General features: G+C 34.8%; 4 protein-coding genes across 4 annotated transcripts; 3 read left to right on the top strand and 1 right to left on the bottom strand.

The window, feature by feature from the left end:
- Nucleotides 1-1,963: 1,963 nt before the first annotated feature.
- LOC114366319 (uncharacterized) lies at nt 1,964-18,988 on the top strand. The gene is made up of 10 exons (XM_028323166.1): nt 1,964-2,023; nt 2,204-2,389; nt 14,510-14,598; nt 15,212-15,323; nt 15,933-16,018; nt 17,528-17,647; nt 17,849-17,924; nt 17,993-18,081; nt 18,424-18,535; nt 18,875-18,988. Exons 1-10 carry the CDS (start codon nt 1,990-1,992, stop codon nt 18,961-18,963), a joined length of 993 nt encoding a protein of 330 aa, XP_028178967.1. The 5' UTR covers nt 1,964-1,989; the 3' UTR covers nt 18,964-18,988.
- Nucleotides 5,389-8,018, bottom strand: LOC114366182 (general odorant-binding protein 72). Its single transcript, XM_028322962.1, has 5 exons — nt 7,894-8,018; nt 7,218-7,293; nt 6,808-6,896; nt 5,779-5,890; nt 5,389-5,498 (listed from the first exon to the last, which is right to left on the bottom strand). The coding sequence occupies exons 1-5, from the start codon at nt 7,945-7,947 to the stop codon at nt 5,410-5,412; spliced, it is 420 nt and encodes a 139-aa protein (XP_028178763.1). The 5' UTR covers nt 7,948-8,018; the 3' UTR covers nt 5,389-5,409.
- LOC114366156 (general odorant-binding protein 19a) lies at nt 9,106-10,742 on the top strand. Its single transcript, XM_028322937.1, has 5 exons — nt 9,106-9,216; nt 9,381-9,456; nt 10,049-10,137; nt 10,249-10,360; nt 10,569-10,742. Exons 1-5 carry the CDS (start codon nt 9,142-9,144, stop codon nt 10,655-10,657), a joined length of 441 nt encoding a protein of 146 aa, XP_028178738.1. The 5' UTR covers nt 9,106-9,141; the 3' UTR covers nt 10,658-10,742.
- On the top strand, nt 11,023-12,552 carry LOC114366172 (general odorant-binding protein 19a-like). The gene is made up of 5 exons (XM_028322953.1): nt 11,023-11,156; nt 11,308-11,383; nt 11,640-11,728; nt 11,958-12,069; nt 12,459-12,552. Exons 1-5 carry the CDS (start codon nt 11,100-11,102, stop codon nt 12,545-12,547), a joined length of 423 nt encoding a protein of 140 aa, XP_028178754.1. The 5' UTR covers nt 11,023-11,099; the 3' UTR covers nt 12,548-12,552.
- Nucleotides 18,989-21,102: the final 2,114 nt, after the last annotated feature.

Below are 21,102 nucleotides of genomic sequence, written 5' to 3'. Positions count from 1 at the left end.
ATAGTAAATAAAGCATAATAACGTCGCATAATGTATTAGTTGGTAGTTTTGTATTCTTTTGAACACAATTGTTTGTTTTTATAAGGTTAAATAAATAATTATTGCTCATTATGAATGTTTTATTTAATCAAGAACTTATTGTATAATTAATTTATTATGTGGAGCTAAGCGTATTTTCTTCTTATTGCAATTTTGACAAATCGAAGCCCAGCTGAAAATCATAATAATAAATTAATGATTGAAAAATTATTAATGTTTTCATTATCTATTATATGAAATCGAATTAAGATTCTCAGAAATGCGGTCTGATCGCCATCGCTGCACGCCGGCTGATCTCGTGTGATCGCGTTGGTTTGCCTTTACACAACACATTCGTAGGGAAGAAGGTGACAGTCAGAAAAAGTTATTCCACTAAATATGAGAGGGATCTAAGGCTCTAAGCTATGATGAGCGCCAAGAGTAAAAAATATGTATACCTTATCCCGGATAATACACTCAGCGGCACGGAATTTGGCCCAAGCCTAAATACCCAGATATGAGGCCAAATAGGTGTTGTATACCTAAGTTTCATGTGACATGTTAACAAAACATTTGTTTTTGTTAATTATGTTTTCACGATTACATCTTTAGGCACTGAAGCTAAGCTTATGTTACTATAATAGCTTCTACAGAAGAGCCTGATAAATTATTTCTACCATTGGTTTTGTGATAGTCTTTGTAATTACCTTAGGAGCGTTGTCAAGGAAGCACTTAGCCAAGTTGTGAGCTCGTTCGCAACCAGCATCCCCGTCGGACACTGCGTCGTCGTTCACTTAAAAAGAAATAAAAAAATATTTGGCACATAACATTATTTTGAAGTGAACAAAGAATTAATTTTGTGCTAATTCAGCGGGCATGTAAAAAAGTGTGCCAAAAAGGTCCCCGGCTCAGCATTAGCCGTGACAATGTATGCCGCAACGCTGATTTCAGCTGGGACATTTTGGGCACTGGGCTTGTGGTAAAAAAATAAAATAAAACAAAAACGAGAAATAAACCCAAATCCTTAGTTAACATGATTAACAAAAAAATAAACGATTTACAGTCCAATCAAACAAGAGTTTTGATAAAATTAAACAATTGTTTCAATGTAAAGGACTAATTTTGCTGCCTTGATTGTCTTTTCTAATTTATATATTTAACGCACTATAGAATGATCATAATTTAATTTCATAAAAGTATTTTTTTGCAAAATTATTGTAAAATTACTAATTTATTGTTATTTAACTTATTTCAATTTAAAATTTACTAATGTTCTGTGCTACGTTAATTCAATTTCTTTTGTGTAACGCCTATAATTAAGATAGCACTTAACCTATTATATAAGCATGTATAATATTGTCTAAAATGGTGTATGTCTTGTTGGTGTTAATAAATAAATAAATAAAATAAAATGTGACTCCTCATTTCGTACAGAACTTTACCTGTTTTACACATTTCAAACAATTTTTTAGCATTCTCCATCTTAGTCGGGTCGTCTGCGTAATCTCTGTCCGCCATTTTTTTGGCCGTTTCTACATTATATTGTCCTTTTTCATCCATCTGAAGGCAGAATAAAATTTTAAAAATCATATTAATTTTTAAGAGGACACTTTGGCTAAAATAGTCAGTAAAAACAGGTGTAATCTGTTTGATTAATAAAAATGCCCCATCTACCTACAATGCAGCAACTGTTTCAAATAAAAAAAAACAGGTTTTAGATGTTCCCTGTTTTTCGAACATGAGATTCAATACTTGTTTATACGTTTCTATGCTTCAGAATAAGCACGCAGATTATTAGATTATTAAAAAAAACATACCTAATGTTAGACTTGTACTTATAACATGAAAAAACATATAACATTGTCGGAATGACTGTACCACGGTCGAAAATATTGTGCAAATGCGGGTAGGTAAAGAAAATTGATCGCGCCGGAGCAGACGACGCCGCATCTCTTCAGTCTGCCCGCGACTATGACTCGTGCAACTGAGTCGAAACGTCGGGAAGGTTACCTTTTTACCTTTTTTAAAGTGTTTGTGTGTTGCCAAATCCTGTATTAGTGAGAATTTAGTAAAAAAGTAAATAAAAACTTGTAAAAATGCAGGATGAAAGCTAAATATTATAAAAAGAATTGTCCTATCAATAACGAAGAAGGATCGTTAACTCACCCATTCCACCTTCTTATAGACGCACGCTATAAAGCAGTTAGAGCTTTTCGTGTTAGGCAGATGGAGGCTCATCAACATCTGCAGTTCCTTAGCACTCACGAAGTTGCTCTTGGTGCAGTCCAGGGCTTGGCTCAACAACCATTGCCGGATTTCTGCTGGAGACCGCGACGCCTGGAGAAGTGGAATGAAGTCACCTATTTTAGAGGTATGTGCTACTGATTCTTGCTGTCTTTCATACGTGTTTTTTTAGCTTCAGTTTTCTAGAGTTTATAACACTAATTTTTAAAGGTTTAAACCCTTCCAAGTGTGCTAAATGAAATATTTATGTGCTTGTGTCAAAAGTGACTTCTCTACAACAATCCAACGGTTAACGAAGATCTAACTGGCATTTCTCAAAAGTCGATAGTGTTGGATTCTCAACACTTAGGTGTGAGGGTGAATAGTGATCACAAAGGAGCCTACAGATAAGTTAATTTCATTTTATTGTGTGTAATTGTGGTGTTAATTCATAAGTACAAATTGTTTGATACAGTTATTTACTTACGTGAGTTCCAGCAACGATAAACGCCACGAATATTATCTTAAAAATCATTGTAGCAGACGAACGCAGTGAATGGCGATTTTGTGGTGAAATTGTTTTTTATATACCGTTATTATGACTGTCTAATTATGCATGTAATGTTCGTAACGATCGGATTTCGATCCTGAAACTGATTCACATTTAGATAATGATTTCGATAGATAGTTGATCTGGACTTACTAATGGCGGCGTATCATTTAGAGATTTTTATTAAACGACCTTGGCGATACAGAGATACAGTCAATTAGGTATCGTGAGCTTGCTGAATTTAAGTTTTTAACATTATTCACCTAAAAATAGCTACAAAACACTTTTGTGATGCTACTGCTAATGCACCAAGCTAACCACCAACAGGCAAAGATGGCGAGACATCTTTTTTTTTCTTCTGGTCTTTACTCCTGAATCCAATCCATACATACAGGTAGGTACTACTCCTGACGACTACGACCACTCTGTCAAGAGTGTAACGACTGAGAAGAAGAATATGCTGACTATAAAGTAGGTACCTAAGAGTATTTTCAATGTGACTGTTCCTATTGCGAGAAAAATATATTGTTTTTCCTGATCCCCACACACCCTAATCTGTAGTCTGCCTAATTAGCAATTTCTCTATAACAAGTAATCATACATAAGAGTAATATTACATGATACCATTTATACCTTGGCGTAAGTACCAAAATATTAGGCAACTCGTTTTCATTACCTTCTCGCTTCCATCATTAGTGACGATCCGGTGGTTTCGTATAAAGGCTGCAATCATTTTGATACCGACAATAATTTGGCTTTTTCAGGTACTTGGTTATAGCGTTATAGTGGTTATAGTAACCACTTATTTGCCATCATCATGATTCAATGTCAGTCCATTGCTGGATATGGTCCAGTTCTTCTACGTTTACAGTAAAATATGATGAGTAGCCGCCGAAAGACATACCCTAGTTTGGGCAGGCTTCTCGGCAGGCTAGGTGGATCGACGATCTGATGAAGGCCGTGGGAAGTACCTGGATACGGGCAGCGCAGGGCANAGAAAAAAACTTTTAATAACATTTATTCTTCAAAATAAAGTAACCCATCGACCAGTAATTTTTCAAAATCACTGGTCGATGGGTTCATAAATCATACCCAACTTCTGGCCGAGGGGGAAGTCATGCCCAGTTTATGACCTGGGGAGAGGAGAGGGGCGGGGTAGTCATACCCAGCTTCTGGGCTAAGATTAAATAGATTTCCAGCACGGAGCGGCTGTCCTTCCTGCAGCAGCTGGCCCGCCCATGGGAACGGCGAATAGATAGGTAGGTGCGTAGGTTTAACTCAGAAAAACTAAATAACAGGTGCTCAGCGAGACGGAGATGGTGGATTTTTAGTGGGTAGGCCCCTCCCTTCTGGAGGGGAGAGCCCCACATAACCCGTCGCCTGACCACAGCGGCGGGTATGCAACTCAATGCATTTTTACCACCGAAAAANTCATGACTGTGTCCATCCTGCGGCTCCGGCTTATCCTTGAATTTTGGGACACGTTGTATATTCATCACTTTCCTACTCCGGACCCAATTGAAGTTATGCCTTTCGCACGGCAAGGAAGACTATAATTTTCTTAGCCGCACGGTAAGCGAGACGTACACAAGGTCTATAGACCTGGTTTCGCACTCAACGTGTTAAGAATTTCGAAAAATTGACAGAAACGTAATTTCTTCCATACAAAAAATATGTATATATATTTTTTTACTACGAAATAGACGTCGTAGGATTGTAACATTTTTTTGCCTTATTAGTTATCATAACAGTAACCATCAAAAAAAAATTCGTGCTTCTAGCATCAATGTCCATGTTTTATTAAATCGGGACCACTGTGGGCCGGTCGTTGTGGAAATCTCAATCCAACAGTAGACGTTATTTTCTTGACACTTTTGATGTGTGAACGAAATAAAATTCTATGATATTTTTGTCTTCTACGTTTGCAATTTCATACAATGAAATTGCTCTTAATTATACAGGTGTCATACGTGGTACAACACAAATTATAAGTCTGCAGAAAAAACGCGTGTTAATGGACCATTATGGCTGCATAGTGTTTTGCTGGCGGAAGTCTGTGATATTTTAAATATTTTTCTGTTCTCCTGTATAATTATGTTAGTCAGTATTTTTTTCATCATATCAAACATCTACTTCTAGGTAACACCTAGACTAGATTAAGACTATTGGTACATCGACTGCCTCAGGTGGAATTTGAACTATTTATTTTTTATTTAGCAGGCTAATCTCTTCTTTTCTTTCTTGTTTCTTGCGCTGCTTCTTCTCAGCACTGGCCCATTTATTGTCCTGAAGCAGTGGTAGGGTTAATACTGGGACGTGTAAAAGTGCTTTTTTAAAGCCTACTTACAGAAATAAATGAGTTTTACTGAGTTTCTGTCTCTGTCGCCTAAGGGTTCCAATCTGTTCGGTGTAGGCCCCGAAATCAAACAAAAAAAAAGTTCGTAGGACCGCGAGAGGCTAACTAAACTCCTGGGTCTATAAAAGTCTTAGTTCAAATGGGAGTCTTTCGTTGGTGCAGTCGGCCTCAGGTGCCTTACAAATCTTTCAGTTGGTTTATCATAAAAGTTCTAGTCAATAGGTGTCACAAAATAAAATAGTTTACGAATGAGTACTTTTTATTATGGGAAAAAGAATATACTTGGGTTGTGATTGTAGATGCACTTGGTGACGTGGAAAGCTGCGTCACACGTGTCTTTGTATGCGTCCGCTGAAAAATAAACACAAATACTTAATAGTACCATTTTTTGCACCCATTTACCAACATTTTGTGTATTCGATTGGGAGGGAATTGCCAGTACTCGTCATGCTTGGCAGGCGGGTTGGCGAGCGCAATTTTTTAAAAATAAATTGCTGCTGCCCATTTTTTGCTACAGGATTTAGTCGCCTCTTACGACACGCCTCCTGTTGGCAGTGGGGAAATGTATTCTTTACGGGCGGCCTTTCCCACCTGGTTTAAATAATAATAATTCACATAACGTAACACTTACGAACTTTTCTGCAAGCTGCTAAAGCCTCTTTGGCTGGTTCCTTCATGTCTTCAGGGAGCAGAAGGTCTACTTGTTTTATAGCTGCTTCGTAGTTTGGTTTGCCGTTTTTTATCTGGAAGGAAATTATTTATGAAAATACGACCTTCTTTGACATCATCAGATAATTTAGTTTTCGCTGCAGGAGCAAGACCCTTAGTAGGTACTTGACTTTGAAAGGAATTAAAATAAATTTGCAAAAGTATAGTATGATAAGTAAGTACAACCCAGTCGAGTTAACTGCGCATCTGGCAGCCGTGACGTCACATCGACGCCACGGTAATACTATCTATACAGTATTCCAACTCGGCCATATTTTTGAAATAAATGTCAACAGTCGCGCGTCACGTCACAGTATGACAACATGCGATAGGGCTGCCCACGTACATTACCCAGTTTAGGTAATTACATCTGCCTACTTAGAATTTCTATCTAGTTTTGTGATTGTATTTTTTTATTTAGTTAGAATAACAAAATACTTTGTGAATGGAATAGGTTAAAAATGTGTGTTGTTTTGTTATTAGTAGATTTAATTTAGTAAAAACTACTTAAATAATTTTGAAACTTTAATAATCATAATGATCTGTTATTTTAATTTTGGGCGGGCGAAGTCGTGGGCAAAAGCTGGTTTAATACAATATAATTTTCATTTCAAATCAAACTGACTGAAAATGACAATTTGACTAGTTTTTGACCAATTTGACCGTAAATGACGGTCAGTCAAATTCAATCAGTTTTGTCATTTTTATCACTATCCATTCGGCACATTCGCGACACCCCCGACTTTTGCATACCGAGCGCATACCGAGATTTGAATTTCGAAAGAAAGTTCTCGTTCCGTCTGTTTATATGAAGTTATAATACTGTATGATATTATTACCGTGTCGACGCTCTAGTACGGAACGGGGCGAATGCGAGGTGTGCGGGTAAGTGCGAGGGAATCGCATTCCAGCGCAGTGCACAGTTAGCTCGTTCGGGTTGTAAGGTACAAACCGTGTTAGCCATTTTCATGATGCAGGCCATGTAGCATTTGACTTCCTTTTCGTCTATAAATATGCCGTCATTTAATGGGTCGATCTTTTCTGCAAAAACATCGTCAATATCTAAATTACTAATATTCCTGCTGATTCTTTCACTTAAACTTGTGTTAGGAGTAGGTTCATCTTCATTACAATAGTCCGGTGTTGAGACCTCTCGAATCGATCAGTTCGCTGCTTAAACCGTCGGGCTACTAGTTGCTTGTTTCTACAAAAACTGTCACAAACCAATGGAACTAAAACACCCTTATTTTATAGTGCAGTTTTAGAATATTCTCGACTAGTCGAAAATCGGTAGAGTTTATAAAACACAAAATATATGCATAACGTAATTTTCAAGTTTTATGTATTTTTAATGATCATTACCATCAGCGGCGTTGTTTTTCGGCTGGCAGGATTTCCTCATCATCTTGCCGGTGTTTTTTATCTGTTTCAAAGTCATCTGAAATAATAGAATTCACTGAATGTTTATGTCACTTTTGTGTGAGTAAGTGGGCTAACAAGTCTTGTTAGGAATAATACGGTAATAAGGTAGGTAATAATGATCACTGCAGTGTAGGTCACGTAAGTATTTTAATAAGCTAGATGTAATAACTGTTCCATTATCTACTAATTAGAAGCCTGTTCTGCTTCTTCTCAGTACTGGCTCATATTGTTGTCCCGAAGCAGTGCTCAAGTCCATGTCCCGAATATCCATGTTGTGCCGTACCCAATTTTGGTTGGGAGCTCAAGTCTCGAGATTGCTGACAAGTACATCTACCTCGGACAAACGATTCAGCTAGGTTGGATCTAACTATTTCGAGAAAGAGGTCAATCGTGGAATCCAACTCGGCTGGGCAGCGTTCGAGAAACTACGCAAGATCTTTTCGTCCAAAATACCTCATTGCCTGAAGACGAAAGTCTACAACCAATGTGTGTTTACCAGTGATGGATGACAAAATTATGGTTCGGAAACGCGGCCTCTCACTATAGGCCATATTTTTATACAGAAGCTCAAAGTGGTAGAGTAATGCATCAAATTATTTGTTCAGAAAAAACTCACCGCTTCACACGTTGCTAGAACCACTAAGAATTTGGCTAATTGTGTAAGAAGCATAATATTATTTTGACTATCACTCTACTTAACTGTTGGACATGACATGACCCTGATATGTCAGCAAGTTGGGTTATCTCCACCTCTATATATGAGGTTCGACATAATTACAGGAGACGATTCTAAGACGAATGGTTAATCAGTCCATTGGCTATAATAGTGTGTCCAGAATTCACCAGAATGGAAGACCTTCTCAAAATAACGGATATCGTCCCTCTCATCGATGTGTATAAAATACACTATATTTTACTTTGTTATTCGCTTCTGCCTAGTTTGCAAAGATGCTAACCAAGAATTTGGCATTAGCTGTTCTTGTCGTTTCATCAAAAACATAAATACCTATGAGTTTTCGTAGTAGGGCTGAAAAATGATGGGATTTGATTTCAATATTTCAGGACATACATAGATAATGTTCCCTTTTGGATTTGAAGTCATTTCTTATTTTCTCACGATTCACATGATGATGTGGACACCCTACCTAAAACAGAGTTGCAGTTTAGTGAAATTATACACTTCTAATTGTTAATTATTGACAGCTGTTAAGTTCCTAGTTTTTCATAATTACCCTCGTTATTACGTAAGTACCTAAATAACTGGTAGAGGTGTGTGTGATGTATTTTATAATAAACCAACTGGCCTAAATTAATCAGGGCTATTGTAGAATTCTAAAGGCCGATGAAACTTTCAAATCTCTCCAGTACTTTGGAGCATATTTAATACAAACAAACAATCAATTCTTTACTCTCTGTGTACCTAGATCTATATTAAAAGAACCTGTGAGTCCTGTGACTCCCCCGGGGCTATGGGTGTCTATGGACGGCGGTAATCACTTGCCATCAGGTGATCCGTCTGCTCGTCATTAAAGTAAAATGAAAAGAAAATACACCAACCGAACCTCCTCCTTTTGTTAAAGTCGGTTAAAATGTGACTATAATATCTATTTAGGTACTCATTGCTGGTTTATGAATGGACTGTCATGTGACTATGAATGAGTTGAAGTAGTTGAAGCCTGAAAGGCTGTATGAGACACTCATTACATTCATAATGAGACGGAATGCTAAGTTATTTAAACGTCAAAATTACTAGTACATTGTAATCAATCAATCTCGTAAACGATAAGTAGGGTATAAAATTAAATCCTTAGACAACATACAAATAGTTTCTTTTTGACTTGACGGTGTTAAACGTTTCATTATAATGGGTGTGAAAAAATCTTTGCTTCTTTGTGAATTACTTTTAGTTCTTATTTTACTGCTTGATACAAGTTTCGGGGTAAGGTTTTAATTATTGATAATGAGGTTGACTCTATAACTTCAAATAAATGCACATTTCTCTAAGCTGATTCGGGTCCAAATCTCAAGTCAGGTTCAAATAAAGTTCTGAAAACGTTACTTTTTAACTCAAAAACATTAAAATGTTAAACGACTGTATTTTAGATGACAAGGCAGCAACTGAAAAATTCTGGAAAGCTTATGAAAAAGTCTTGTATGCCCAAAAACGATGTCACGGAAGGTAAAATTTTCTTCATTGTAGATTGTGTGTTCCAAAAAATTTACAGTCATTTGTTTGTTATTTATTATTTTTATTCTTATTTGGTTTTATGGCTTAGCTACTTTTTTTTCTTTGTGGCCAGGGCTGAATGGATTGTATGAACACAGCATGATAATGACTTGAATATAAATTCATTTGTTTAATAATTATTACGTCATATCTTAATTAACACGTAGTTTGACTTTGAATTGGACAGTTATTTACTGAATTAAAAATAGCATTTCTATTTCAACAACTGAGAGATTCCGACTGATGGAGAAAAAAGAGCGTTTTTTGAAGGAATATTCATTGTATTTCGTCGCTTGCCTCTAACTGACGTAACGGACATTTTGCAAAATTTTCAGGCGATTAGACAGATCGATTCGTCTTGCGAAATTGATTAAGATGGTGTAGATAACTCAGTTTCGAAAAAAATGTCAGATACGTCAGTTAGAGAGGCAAGCGACGATTTGAAGGAATATTCATTTTAAGAAAATTCAAGGGTTGTTTTGTCTAATGACTGGCAGCGTCCAATGACTATCGGACTATCGGTTTACCCTATTATGTTTTGTAGAGCAAGTGGGTGAGATCGAACAGGGCAAGTTCATAGAAGACCGCAATGTGATGTGCTACATTGCCTGCGTCTACTCTATGACACAAGTCGTAAGTTTTTTTTGTATCTAGGTACATGATTTTTAAGGATACTTTGCGTTAATTTGACTTGTTCTTGATGTAGGTATTTCAGGTAGTTAACTAATAAAAGTGGCTTTTCAGGTAAAAAATAATAAGTTGAGCTACGAAGCAGTTCTGAAACAGGTGGACATGATGTTCCCTCCTGAAATGAAGGACGCGGTGAAGGCTGCGGCTACGCAATGCAAGGATATTGGTAAGTTTTGGCAATAATATGAAAAATTCAAAGGATTTTGGACTTTATTATTACCATAATCATGCTGGATAAGTACATAAAGCCCTCTTTCATAAAACGTCTCACAGAGAGGCTAGATAGGTTAGAATGTACATTTCGTTCTAGTTCTACCCATGGATCGACTTTCTATTCTAGAGAATTAATTAGGTACGTTGTTTTTTTGTTACAGCCAAGAAGTACAAAGACATATGTGAAGCCTCTTATTGGACTGCAAAATGCATGTACGACTTCGATGCTGAAAACTTCGTGTTCCCGTAGACCCTAACAAATATATGATTGTATGGGAGCATTAGTTAACATAGAAGAAAAAAAAATTAAAATTAGAATTAAATTCGTAGTAAGACGCAAAACTGAATAAGATTTTGTGCGAATTCATAGTTATTCAAATTTAAATTTTAATGCTCTAAATCTAGCAAAAAAGTGCGTGTATTTAACCCTAATTTAGTACAGTACGAGTAAATGCAAAATTACTACCAGTGAGTGGTTTTACTTTTAACCCTGTCATTACCAAAATTCATTCTAACAATAACTCAATTGAAAACGAATGACAAACAGTTTTCTACCATTCAATTAAGCTGCAAAAATTATAGCCCACCTAAACGGACGTTTTTAAAAACATCCTTAAATTATTCGCGAACCGATTTTTTGGGTTAGTCCGGCTTCATTTGTAGAGTTTTGAGGTTCTGAAGATTAAAAAAAAATGAAAAATATTGTTGTGGTTTTACTTTTCCTGCTCTACACTGAAGATGTATTTGGGGTGAGTATAATATTTATTTTTTAGAATCAGTTAATCCTAAAGCCATGAAATACTTACAAAACGACTCTAGTATAGACTGACTCTGAAGTATAGACTTAAAATTATTTTGTATTTGAAATTATCCATTTAAAATCTACATTTATGTATTTAGATGACAAGAGCTCAACTTAAGAAGACTTTAACTGTTATGAAGAAACAATGTATGCCCAAAATTGGAGTTTCAGAAGGTCAGTTTACAAACATTTATTTCCATATACTAAACACATACCTATTTACTTACTATTTGTTCGGATACCAGTTTTCATTTAAAATATGTTTAGAACGTTCAACTAGTTACCCTGCACTTATTTATTAAAATTTTCGGTTTAAATAAGTAGGTAGGAATAGTAAAAATATTATTTGAAAGGAGATTGACAAACTTTTCAGTGCCCTTTTGAGATTGTCATTTCAATTATTTACGTTGAATAATTTAAAAACTTTCAGACAAAGTGAAAAATATAGAGCAAGGAGAATTTATAGAGGATCGTAAAGTTATGTGTTACATCGCTTGTGTCTACAAAACTATTCAAGTGGTAAGAACGAAGATTGATTTAGATAAGTAAATATATTCGAATTAAGTAGTTAAAGAAAACGCGAAGGACAACGAAAATTAAAACGCCACAAATGAGAATGTGTTTAAATTCATGAATGTACGCTTAAAGCTGCTATTTTCAGTTAGGTCTAAGTGAATGATTGCACACAAATAACAGGTTATGTAGTCTTATTTAGTCAAGTACTAAAAAAAACACGCCACCATTTCAGGTAAAAAACGAAAAGATAGACAAGGATCTAGTAAACAAGCAGGTGGACATTTTGTACCCCGTCGACATGAAAGAGTCCGTCAAATATGCCGTCGACCAGTGCTATGGCGTTCGTAAGTTCATATCGATACAAATATAAATAAATCTACCCCTATTTTCATGATAAAGTAGCCTAACAATTCAACAAAGTCAACCAAAATTAATCTCTCCTTATTTAGATCAGAATTCAAATATTTTCGTAGTCACAGAGTTATCCAATTTTCCGAAACTTTATCGCGAGGAAAACAAACAAAGCGTTTTTGAGAAAATACTTTTATTTTATTTCCAAGACTCAGAACAGATTACGGTTAAAAAAAATATAGGGGTGCCGATAAAATTGCATTTTTTGATGTCTTAAAGTTTAAAAAAAAAATTATGCATAGCAAGGCAGTTATTTGGCAGTTACTTAATTAATGACGAAAAAAATAAAAAAAAAGAATTAATAAACTAAAATGTATTGCAGAGGCCCAATACAACGACCTGTGCGAAGCAGCTTTCTACGCAGCTAAGTGTCTGTATGAGACAGACCCGCCGAACTTCGTCTTTCCTTGAATCTTAGAAGAATACACAAACATTAAATTAACACATTAATTATGGTTTCTAATTTAACAGCATGTTGTGTAGTGTGAATTACTAATTTGATGTGCTGTCTACTGTACACTATTCTACTCACTTTAATTTTAAGCACACATTTATTGTAGGATTATAATTGTTGAATATTATTAAGAGACTATTCCCACCTCGCCCACTGGTACAAATCCAAAGCAAAGCATTATTTATAATTTTTATTAGTATTATTGAATTTAGTGAAACACCAAATAAACTAAGTGTCTTCAAAAGAGTTTTGCTACACATACCTCAGAGCTTTTTCTCTATTAAAATTCAAACACAAATCACTTCTGGTATAAAGATGTTAAGAATCACGTTCGTTCGTCTCAGCCAAATGACGTCCACTGCTGGACAAAGGCCTCCCCCAAGGTTGTTTTCCACAATGCACGGTCCTGCGCTGCCCGCATCCAGGCTCTTCCCGCGACCTTTACCAGATCGTCGGTCCACCTAGTAGGAGGCCTGCCCACGCTACGTCTTCCAGCCCGTGGTCGCCACTCGATAACTTTTCTGCCCCAACGGCCATCGTCTCTACGAGCTGTGTGCCCCACTGCCATTTGATTTTAGCAATTCTGCGAGTTATGTATCACGTATCTGATCGCAATTGCTGTAAAAATAGAATTAATAGTATTTATCTAAATACAATACCTTTGCAATTATCTAGCTCTAAAAGTTAATTGATACGTATTAATTACAATTAAAAGGCGTTTCTTAGTCGAATGAAATGTGATTTATTTAACACGCGGGCGTACACTAGCGATTTGTATTAATGGAAAATAAATGAATACAAATTACTTATTGTATCTCTCTGTCCTTGATCTTAATTTGATTCAATAATTGAAAAATGCTGGAAAATTTCAAAATAATGTACAATTAACATCGTTCGCAAGTCTCTTAATTGAAAAGAAATGGAAATTTTCATAAAATGATTATTATTTTCCAGAATTCAATAGTCAAAACATTTACAATAATATTTTAACAACAATTATAATGCTGACAACTTATATTAATTAAGATTTAATTACAAAATGTTCGACCAGACATCATAAGAGTGGTTAAAAAATGCAAAAAAATACTTCAATGTTTTGTGTATTCTCTTAGTCTAAAGTGTGCGCATGATTAGTAACTAAGATAACTAAGTGTGTAACAACTAGTATTTAATTAACGCCTTCTTAGCCTATAAAGAACACCTCTCCAAATACAGATTAATTGTTTGTCCGTCCATTTGCGTGCAACCTTGTCTCTGAGCTCATCTTGACAATGTTCTTCAGGCAACTTCATCTTAATTGTTTGGTTCTTTTTATTTTATTAAGCACTTCTTATGTTTTATCGGTAAGTAAATTGATCAAACAATAAATTTCGTCGAAGTATCTATATTTTTAATTTATTTCCCAAAAGTTTTCATGCACCTATCCAATTTTTTTAAACAATGGCATGGCTTTAATTTTCATTTTGTTTCTTTATGGCTAAAAATAAAAACTTAGCTTAACTTTTGCAGATGACAAAACAACAACTTAAAAATTCCGGAAAACTTTTGAAAAAGACTTGCATGCCGAAATGTGCAGTAACTGAAGGTATTTCTTTGTCAAAATTAGTAGTAAATAATAATAATACTTTATAATTAAGTAGGGTGACTAGTTGAACGATGTTACAACAATTTTTTTAGGGTTTTATTTGTGTAAATAATCTTAATCGCTGCCCCATAAATTATTGAAGAAAATTGTTACCTAAGTACTTTATAGGACTTACGAGTATAATGGTAAACGCACATAATATAACATTTAATTCCTAACATAATAGTAAGTTAGTTACATTGGTAATTCTAACTTGTTTTCATTCTGCATCTTATCATTTTCAGTCTATTATGAAATAACATAAATAAAATGTTATACATATTTTATTTTACAGAGGAAGTTGGAGACATTGATAAAGGAAAGTTCATTGAAGAAAATAACGTCATGTGCTACATCGCGTGCGTCTACACTATGGGACAAGCCGTAAGTTGAATAGTTACAAAATGTTATCCATTCAACCATAATGTACAGAGCAGCTGTTTTTCATCAATTTATTTCATAGTAAAAGATGTTCATAATCATGCGTGATCTTTTCCTGAAAATTGCATGTAGAGCTTACTTTACAAGAAACTCTACCTTCGTATCAGCCAAATGACGTCCACTGCTGGACAAAGGCCTCCCCCAAGGTTTTCCACAATGAACGGTCCTGCGCTGTTAGTATAGTTCAGAATTGCTAAAGTTTAGAATACCTAAAGAAGTAAAATCTATGGGAAGTTGTCGTCCGACTATAATTTAACACACATTTAAACAGGATTGTGAGCGTAGTTGTCACAACTCACACGTCAAAGAAGGATCTCTCCTTCATCTTCTAAATATATAAAAGGAGAAACTGACTGACTGACTGACATATCAACGCACAGCCTAAACGGCTAAACGTAGGCACTTGAAATTTGGAAGGGACGTAGCTTAGGTACCGTAGGTGTACTAAGAAAGGAATTCCCGAAATTCCCACGGGAACGGGCCCCTAAGGGGGTAAAACGGGATCCACGATCCAACGCGGCCGCTAATAGTTAATAACAGTCAGAAATACTTTCAGGTAAAGAACAACAAGATAATGCACGACGCGATGTTGAAGCAAGTGGACATGTTGTTCCCGCCAGAAATGAAGGAGCCCGTCAAAGCAGCCATAGAGCAATGCAGGCCCGTCGGTAAGGAAAATGAAAAAGTTCCTTAACTATAAGTAGGTAGGTACTATCATCGTCACGCCTGGTTTCAAAATCTCACATGAGATTAGAGGGAGGAGAAAGGAGTCGAACCCAAACTATGTTATCTCACGAAAGGAGAAGGGCCCAAAATCGCCAAAATACTTCACGTAATTAATGGACAGTCAGAGGTGGAATTGTGTAAAGCAATCGTAATCATTTGACAGTTCATAATGTAGTACGATTATTCTGTCAAATGCTTTGTATAACTGACTTTATCGTACGTTATGAACTATCAAATGATTACGATTGCTTTACACAATTCCACCATTCCACCTCTAGGGCAGGAGTTATATGGCTCGCCAATGAAGTACCAAACAGTAAAACTTTTATTTTAGAAAGTTATAAGATCTATCGACATACTTTCGATTTATTTCTTAAAAACAGTGTTTACCAGATACAGGAACGGAGGAATTTTAAATCGTTCATTGGATTTGTCTCAGTAGAGTCTTTTAAAAAGGATGCCTGTAGTAAAACACTCCAGTAAATGGCAAACGATGCGTTAAGTAAATAAAGTTATCCGTTGAAAACAAATGAAAATTTTTCCTTTTACAGCTAAAAAATACAAGGACATCTGCGAGGCGTCGTATTGGACGGCCAAGTGCATTTACGAAGCTGACCCGGACAACTTCGTTTTTGCTTAAACATATAATATTAATTATTACATTAATTTACGAATTTAAAATTAAGTACAACGAAATTAATCAACGAAAATTTTCGTCATTTTAAAGTTTGCTATGTTAGACTTATTGTTACTTACAGTGCGGTAATGATGTATGTTATATAATCTAAAATAAATAAATAAAGTACGAAAATATTCTTTCATTTTCTGGTACCACGACATACCTAAGAAAATATTGAAAAATCAAAACTCTACCAAACAGTATTAAAAATAGGTAGGTACATACTATCCTATTTATGTTTGATTATTTTGTTCATATCTATAGGTGTACCAGAATCTCATGGCAAATAGGGAAAATAAACTTTGTTGCGAGCAATACTGGGGAAATTGGAATAAACGATCTTGATACTGTTTAATTTTTTACTTTTATGACTAATATTAATGACCATGAAGTACGAATATACATTTTAGGTAGGTCTGTGTATGAAGAATGTTGTTATACATCGGGAAAATGTCTTGAAAAATAAATAAATCGTAATATTACTTTTAAGTAACTAATTTTATTATGCATCATACTTTTAACTTATCACTTCATTCAGAACTAGAAAACAATTCTAAGAACTCCACTTGCAATTTCTTGTTCTTCAATAGATGATCAAAATAAAGAGATAAAATCTTTTTCAATTTTATTTACATGGTCATAACATTTTGACCATTCCCCTGCACCAATTTGTGAGATATACCTAAAAACCCCGATAAAGCAGCTATTAAGAATAATATAAAAAATATAACCCTCCTTGTGACGTAATTGGGTAATAAACTAAATGTATCAAAACATTTCAGTCCAACTTACTGTCAACTCGACGACGCGCTTTAGAATCAAAGATTGACTTTGAATTATGCCTTATTTTACAATTCACATTGAAAACAATATGACTTGCTTGATCTTTTTCGACTTTTTCACAAAAATAACAAATATTCAAGAAGAGATTACAAAATTTTTGCAGCGGCTGACAGATTTCATAATTTTCTTTGACAGGTGACAATTAAACCATAGACAATTGCCATATGAAAAACACACTTTTCCAATATTTTTGTTTGCCATGAGATTCTGGTACACCTATAATATTGGCGTTTAATCAACATCAACACGGTGTATGGTCTTCATTAAAACTGTTTAAATGCATGATGATCAATAAAATATGCATTTTGTTACTTGTAACTTAATGAATTGTTTAAAAAAAAGTTATTTAGCAGTGCCCGAGTAAAAATAAAATAACGTGATATGGTAACAGTTTTTTTTATGAAGAACAAACAGCGCCTGTTGTTTATGGAATGCAATCACAAGAGTAATTCGTGCTCAGGGTACAGTTACCATTGCTAACTACTAGTATGCCATAACACAAGCTATAGTACTTTACAGAATGCACATACAAGGCGTGGTTGCCAGATAAACCCATGTAATCACCATGTCATTTGTCAGTTATCCAACTTAAGTACATCTTGTAAGCATTAATAAGGATGTCAGTCTTCTTTATATTTATGGCCGAGAAAGAAAAAACACAGTCTTTGCTCTACTTTAACTATGACTAAAGGAACTGATTTGTTTTTGTTGCTGTTGGCGTTTTTTATCAGTTCCAGTGATGCGGTAAGTACAAGTTTTTCTATTGGGTCCGATTTGTAGACTTTGCTTACAGTTGTTTACCCATGATACAGTTACGTTTCATTTGGAAAACATTAAAAATTAGTGTCACCATTTCATCTATGATTCACAATAAATATTTTTGTATTTGTGTTTTGTATAATTTTAAAAAGTGTTTTATTTTATTATCAAGTATATTTTCTTCAGATGACCAGACAGCAACTGAAAAATTCAGGGAAAATGTTGAGAAAGAACTGCTTGACAAAAACAGGAGTCGCAGAAGGTACCATAATAAATGTAATATTTCTAGCGATTATAACTAAAAAATATACATTTTTTAAATAATTTTAGATTTAATCAGCGGTATCGAGAAAGGCAAATTCATAGAGGATAGAAATGTTATGTGTTACATTGCTTGCATTTACCAGATGACACAAGTCGTGAGTATCCATAGTTTTAAATCCTTTTGTTCAGTCCAGTCAGCGTCAAATAGTTTGTGACACCTAAAGTCCGCAAAATGGTTGATTTGTCAACTTTTTGACCATTTTCGGTGTCACGAACTATTGGACGCTAAAACTCATTTATTTTTACAAATAGGCTTTTAAAAAGCACTTTTACACGTCCCAATATTAAACCTACCACTGCTTCGGGACAATAAATGGGCCAGTGCTGAGAAGAAGCAGCGCAAGAAACTCGGTATTGCTGACTGTACAAACTCCTGAAGTTTATAAATTAGGTCTGACACGATTTCGGGGGTAGTCCTTTAGTGTATTTTTTTTCAGGTAAAAAACAATAAACTGAACTACGAAGCGTCTATCAAACAGGTGGACATGATGTACCCCAATGATCTAAAGGAATCTGTCAAGAAATCCATCGAAAAGTGCAAAACTGTTTGTAAGTCATTATTAGTATTGATTATCTTAATCTTAATCATCATTATCATCATTTCAGCCATAGGACGTCGATGCTGAAATACAGAACTCCTCCAATAACTTCCACAATGACCCATTAGCAGCGGCCTGCAGCACAAAAATATGACTCTGGGGACATATTAATCCGATTGAGACATTTTAGACGCTTATGTAATCGGATTGCCATAAGGCCACTTTCAACTTTCACACCAGGATCCACTGAAGGAGAAAAAAAAAATTTTGCTCATGGATTCTCTCTGACATGCAGTCACCGGCAAAATTAATCTTTGAATTATATTAAAATGTAATGTTTTTTTTTCAGCTGATAAATACAAGGACCTCTGCGAGGCGTCGTACTGGACGGCCAAGTGTATCTACGAGGACAATCCGAAAGATTTTATATTTGCTTAGTTCAATAAAAACATTCCATTTTGTACTTAGTTCTTTTGTGAATTCCTTATACCCTTGCTGGTTAAAGGTCCATAGAGTTTATTCTGTATTTGCACCACGTACTCGTAGCAGCAGTATAAGTGAGAGAATTCCTCACTCTAACGTTTTTGAACGTCAGAAAATTTATATGTTTAGTATTTTCGGTTATTTTGAATATTATTGCCTTGTCTTTAAATGACTGAAGCAAGCTATGGCGACTGAATAATGTGTTTTTTTTATCTACATTCTTCCCCGAGAACATTTTAATTAAGCTGTGGTTGGTAGAAATATCAAAAATAAACTAATATAGGTTAAATATGAAGAAGACTAACAACTAATAACCAACATTTTTTTATTAATGCTTGTAAACATTTTTTTTTCTATGTTAGTCTATGTCTTAGCTTGGCGAATAATTTAAATTGTATTTAATTTATGGCATGACATAACAAACATGTACTAATGTTGGTTTACTAAAAATTAAGCCTAAAATATTTGCTCTACATTTTCCTATTTTGAGAAACCACAAGAATTGACTTTTTGCTTCATTTGGTGGTTAGATCAGTCCATTGTCCATAGTTCATGGTTTGTACGTGGTAGAAACACTAATGGGAAGTAGGTTTTTCCTTATTTCTTAGATAAAATTTTCCGCCAGACTTGAAACTTTGATCGGTATAGACACGACAGATCGTGTGTACTTCTGTATAATAATGGATAATAATGATAAGCCATTTTAATTGTAAAGTTGTAGAGTAAAGGTTGACAGTGGTATACAGGGTTAAAATATGGAATGTAGCTATCAAAAAAATTTAAAATGAATAGGCTTTTTATTGCTTGAAAAAAAAAATGCACATTTTGGACTGATAGCTTTGATAGTTATTTATTTTTTAGCATTAAGAGTTGCATCTCAAACTAATTTGAAAATTATAAATTACTTGAAAAAGTCAAACTGCCTAAGGCGGGGGGGGGGGAGTTAAACCCATGAAATTAAAATATTTAAATACACGAAAAGTTTTAGCGAATAAGCGCAGACGTTGCCTAGAAAAAATTAAATGATGAAAAAAATCGGATATAACTGAAAACCCTGTATGATTATATTAAGGCTCTACATAGCTCTAGAAACGTTTTAGGTACCTACAATGTTTTCAGATGATCCTTTTTTATCCAAAAGATAACGATTTAAGTAAGGTTTAGGTTTTACTTTAAACTAATTTGAGGATTTGTTTACGTTTGTCAGTGAAAACAAAAAGTGGGTTTTACTGTTTAGAATACTACGCAGTCAAAATGTACATTTCGAAGTAAAAAAATGTGAACTAAGTAAATGGAATATAAAAATAAATATAATGTCTTCAGTCGTCCGTGATATCACACTATAGCAATATCCAATAGGCTCATAGTATCTTCTTGATGTAACGTCGTCCGTACATTAAGTAGTGTATTGGACTAAAAATGTTGATTTTAGCTTTTAAACTAAAATACATCTTATCGAATTCAGAAAAGTAGTCCACCTCGGACTGCGTTATTTTTGCAACACCCCTTATACTCTCTGAAAAAACAAAATGGTAGCTCGAAATCAAGAAGCAAATAAGCAAGCTATAAGAATGAGAATGTTTTTGTATTTAAGTGCCAAGAAAAAATCTTTCCGTTTTCCTCCCTTTTCAATCAAAAGATGTCCGCTGCTAAGGTCGGCCTTTTCAGGAGCATTCCGCAACTCTCACCAGAAAAGGGTTAGATACTAATTATTAACTTTACGAGGTGCATCCATTATTTTAGTAAAAAAAACTATTTCCACCTCTCGTTCCCACCACTGCAACTCCTGTGTAGCTGGGCCATTCTTATTCTTACGCATTTTTGTGTGAGATGTAAGAATAGCATATGTTTTTAAAGAAAATCAGTGCACTGTATATTAATTTACTTAGTAAAATACCTCTATTAACTAGGCCCAATATCATTTTTATCATAAAACTATTAGAAGAATATTAAAAAAAAGTTACAAGTCTAAAATGTCACGGACCGTGTAGTGTGAGATTCCCGGATTTGGACATACAATATTTTTTTCTGAAGAGATATTATGTTATTTTGATATATATTACAGTAATTATGCAAGATTAATACATGTTATAT

This window comes from Ostrinia furnacalis, unplaced genomic scaffold (genome assembly GCF_004193835.3).
Source record: "Ostrinia furnacalis isolate ACB-3 unplaced genomic scaffold, ASM419383v2 OfSCF0069, whole genome shotgun sequence".
Classification (NCBI taxonomy): domain Eukaryota; kingdom Metazoa; phylum Arthropoda; class Insecta; order Lepidoptera; family Crambidae; genus Ostrinia; species Ostrinia furnacalis.
This window is presented reverse-complemented; position numbering and strand designations above follow the sequence as displayed.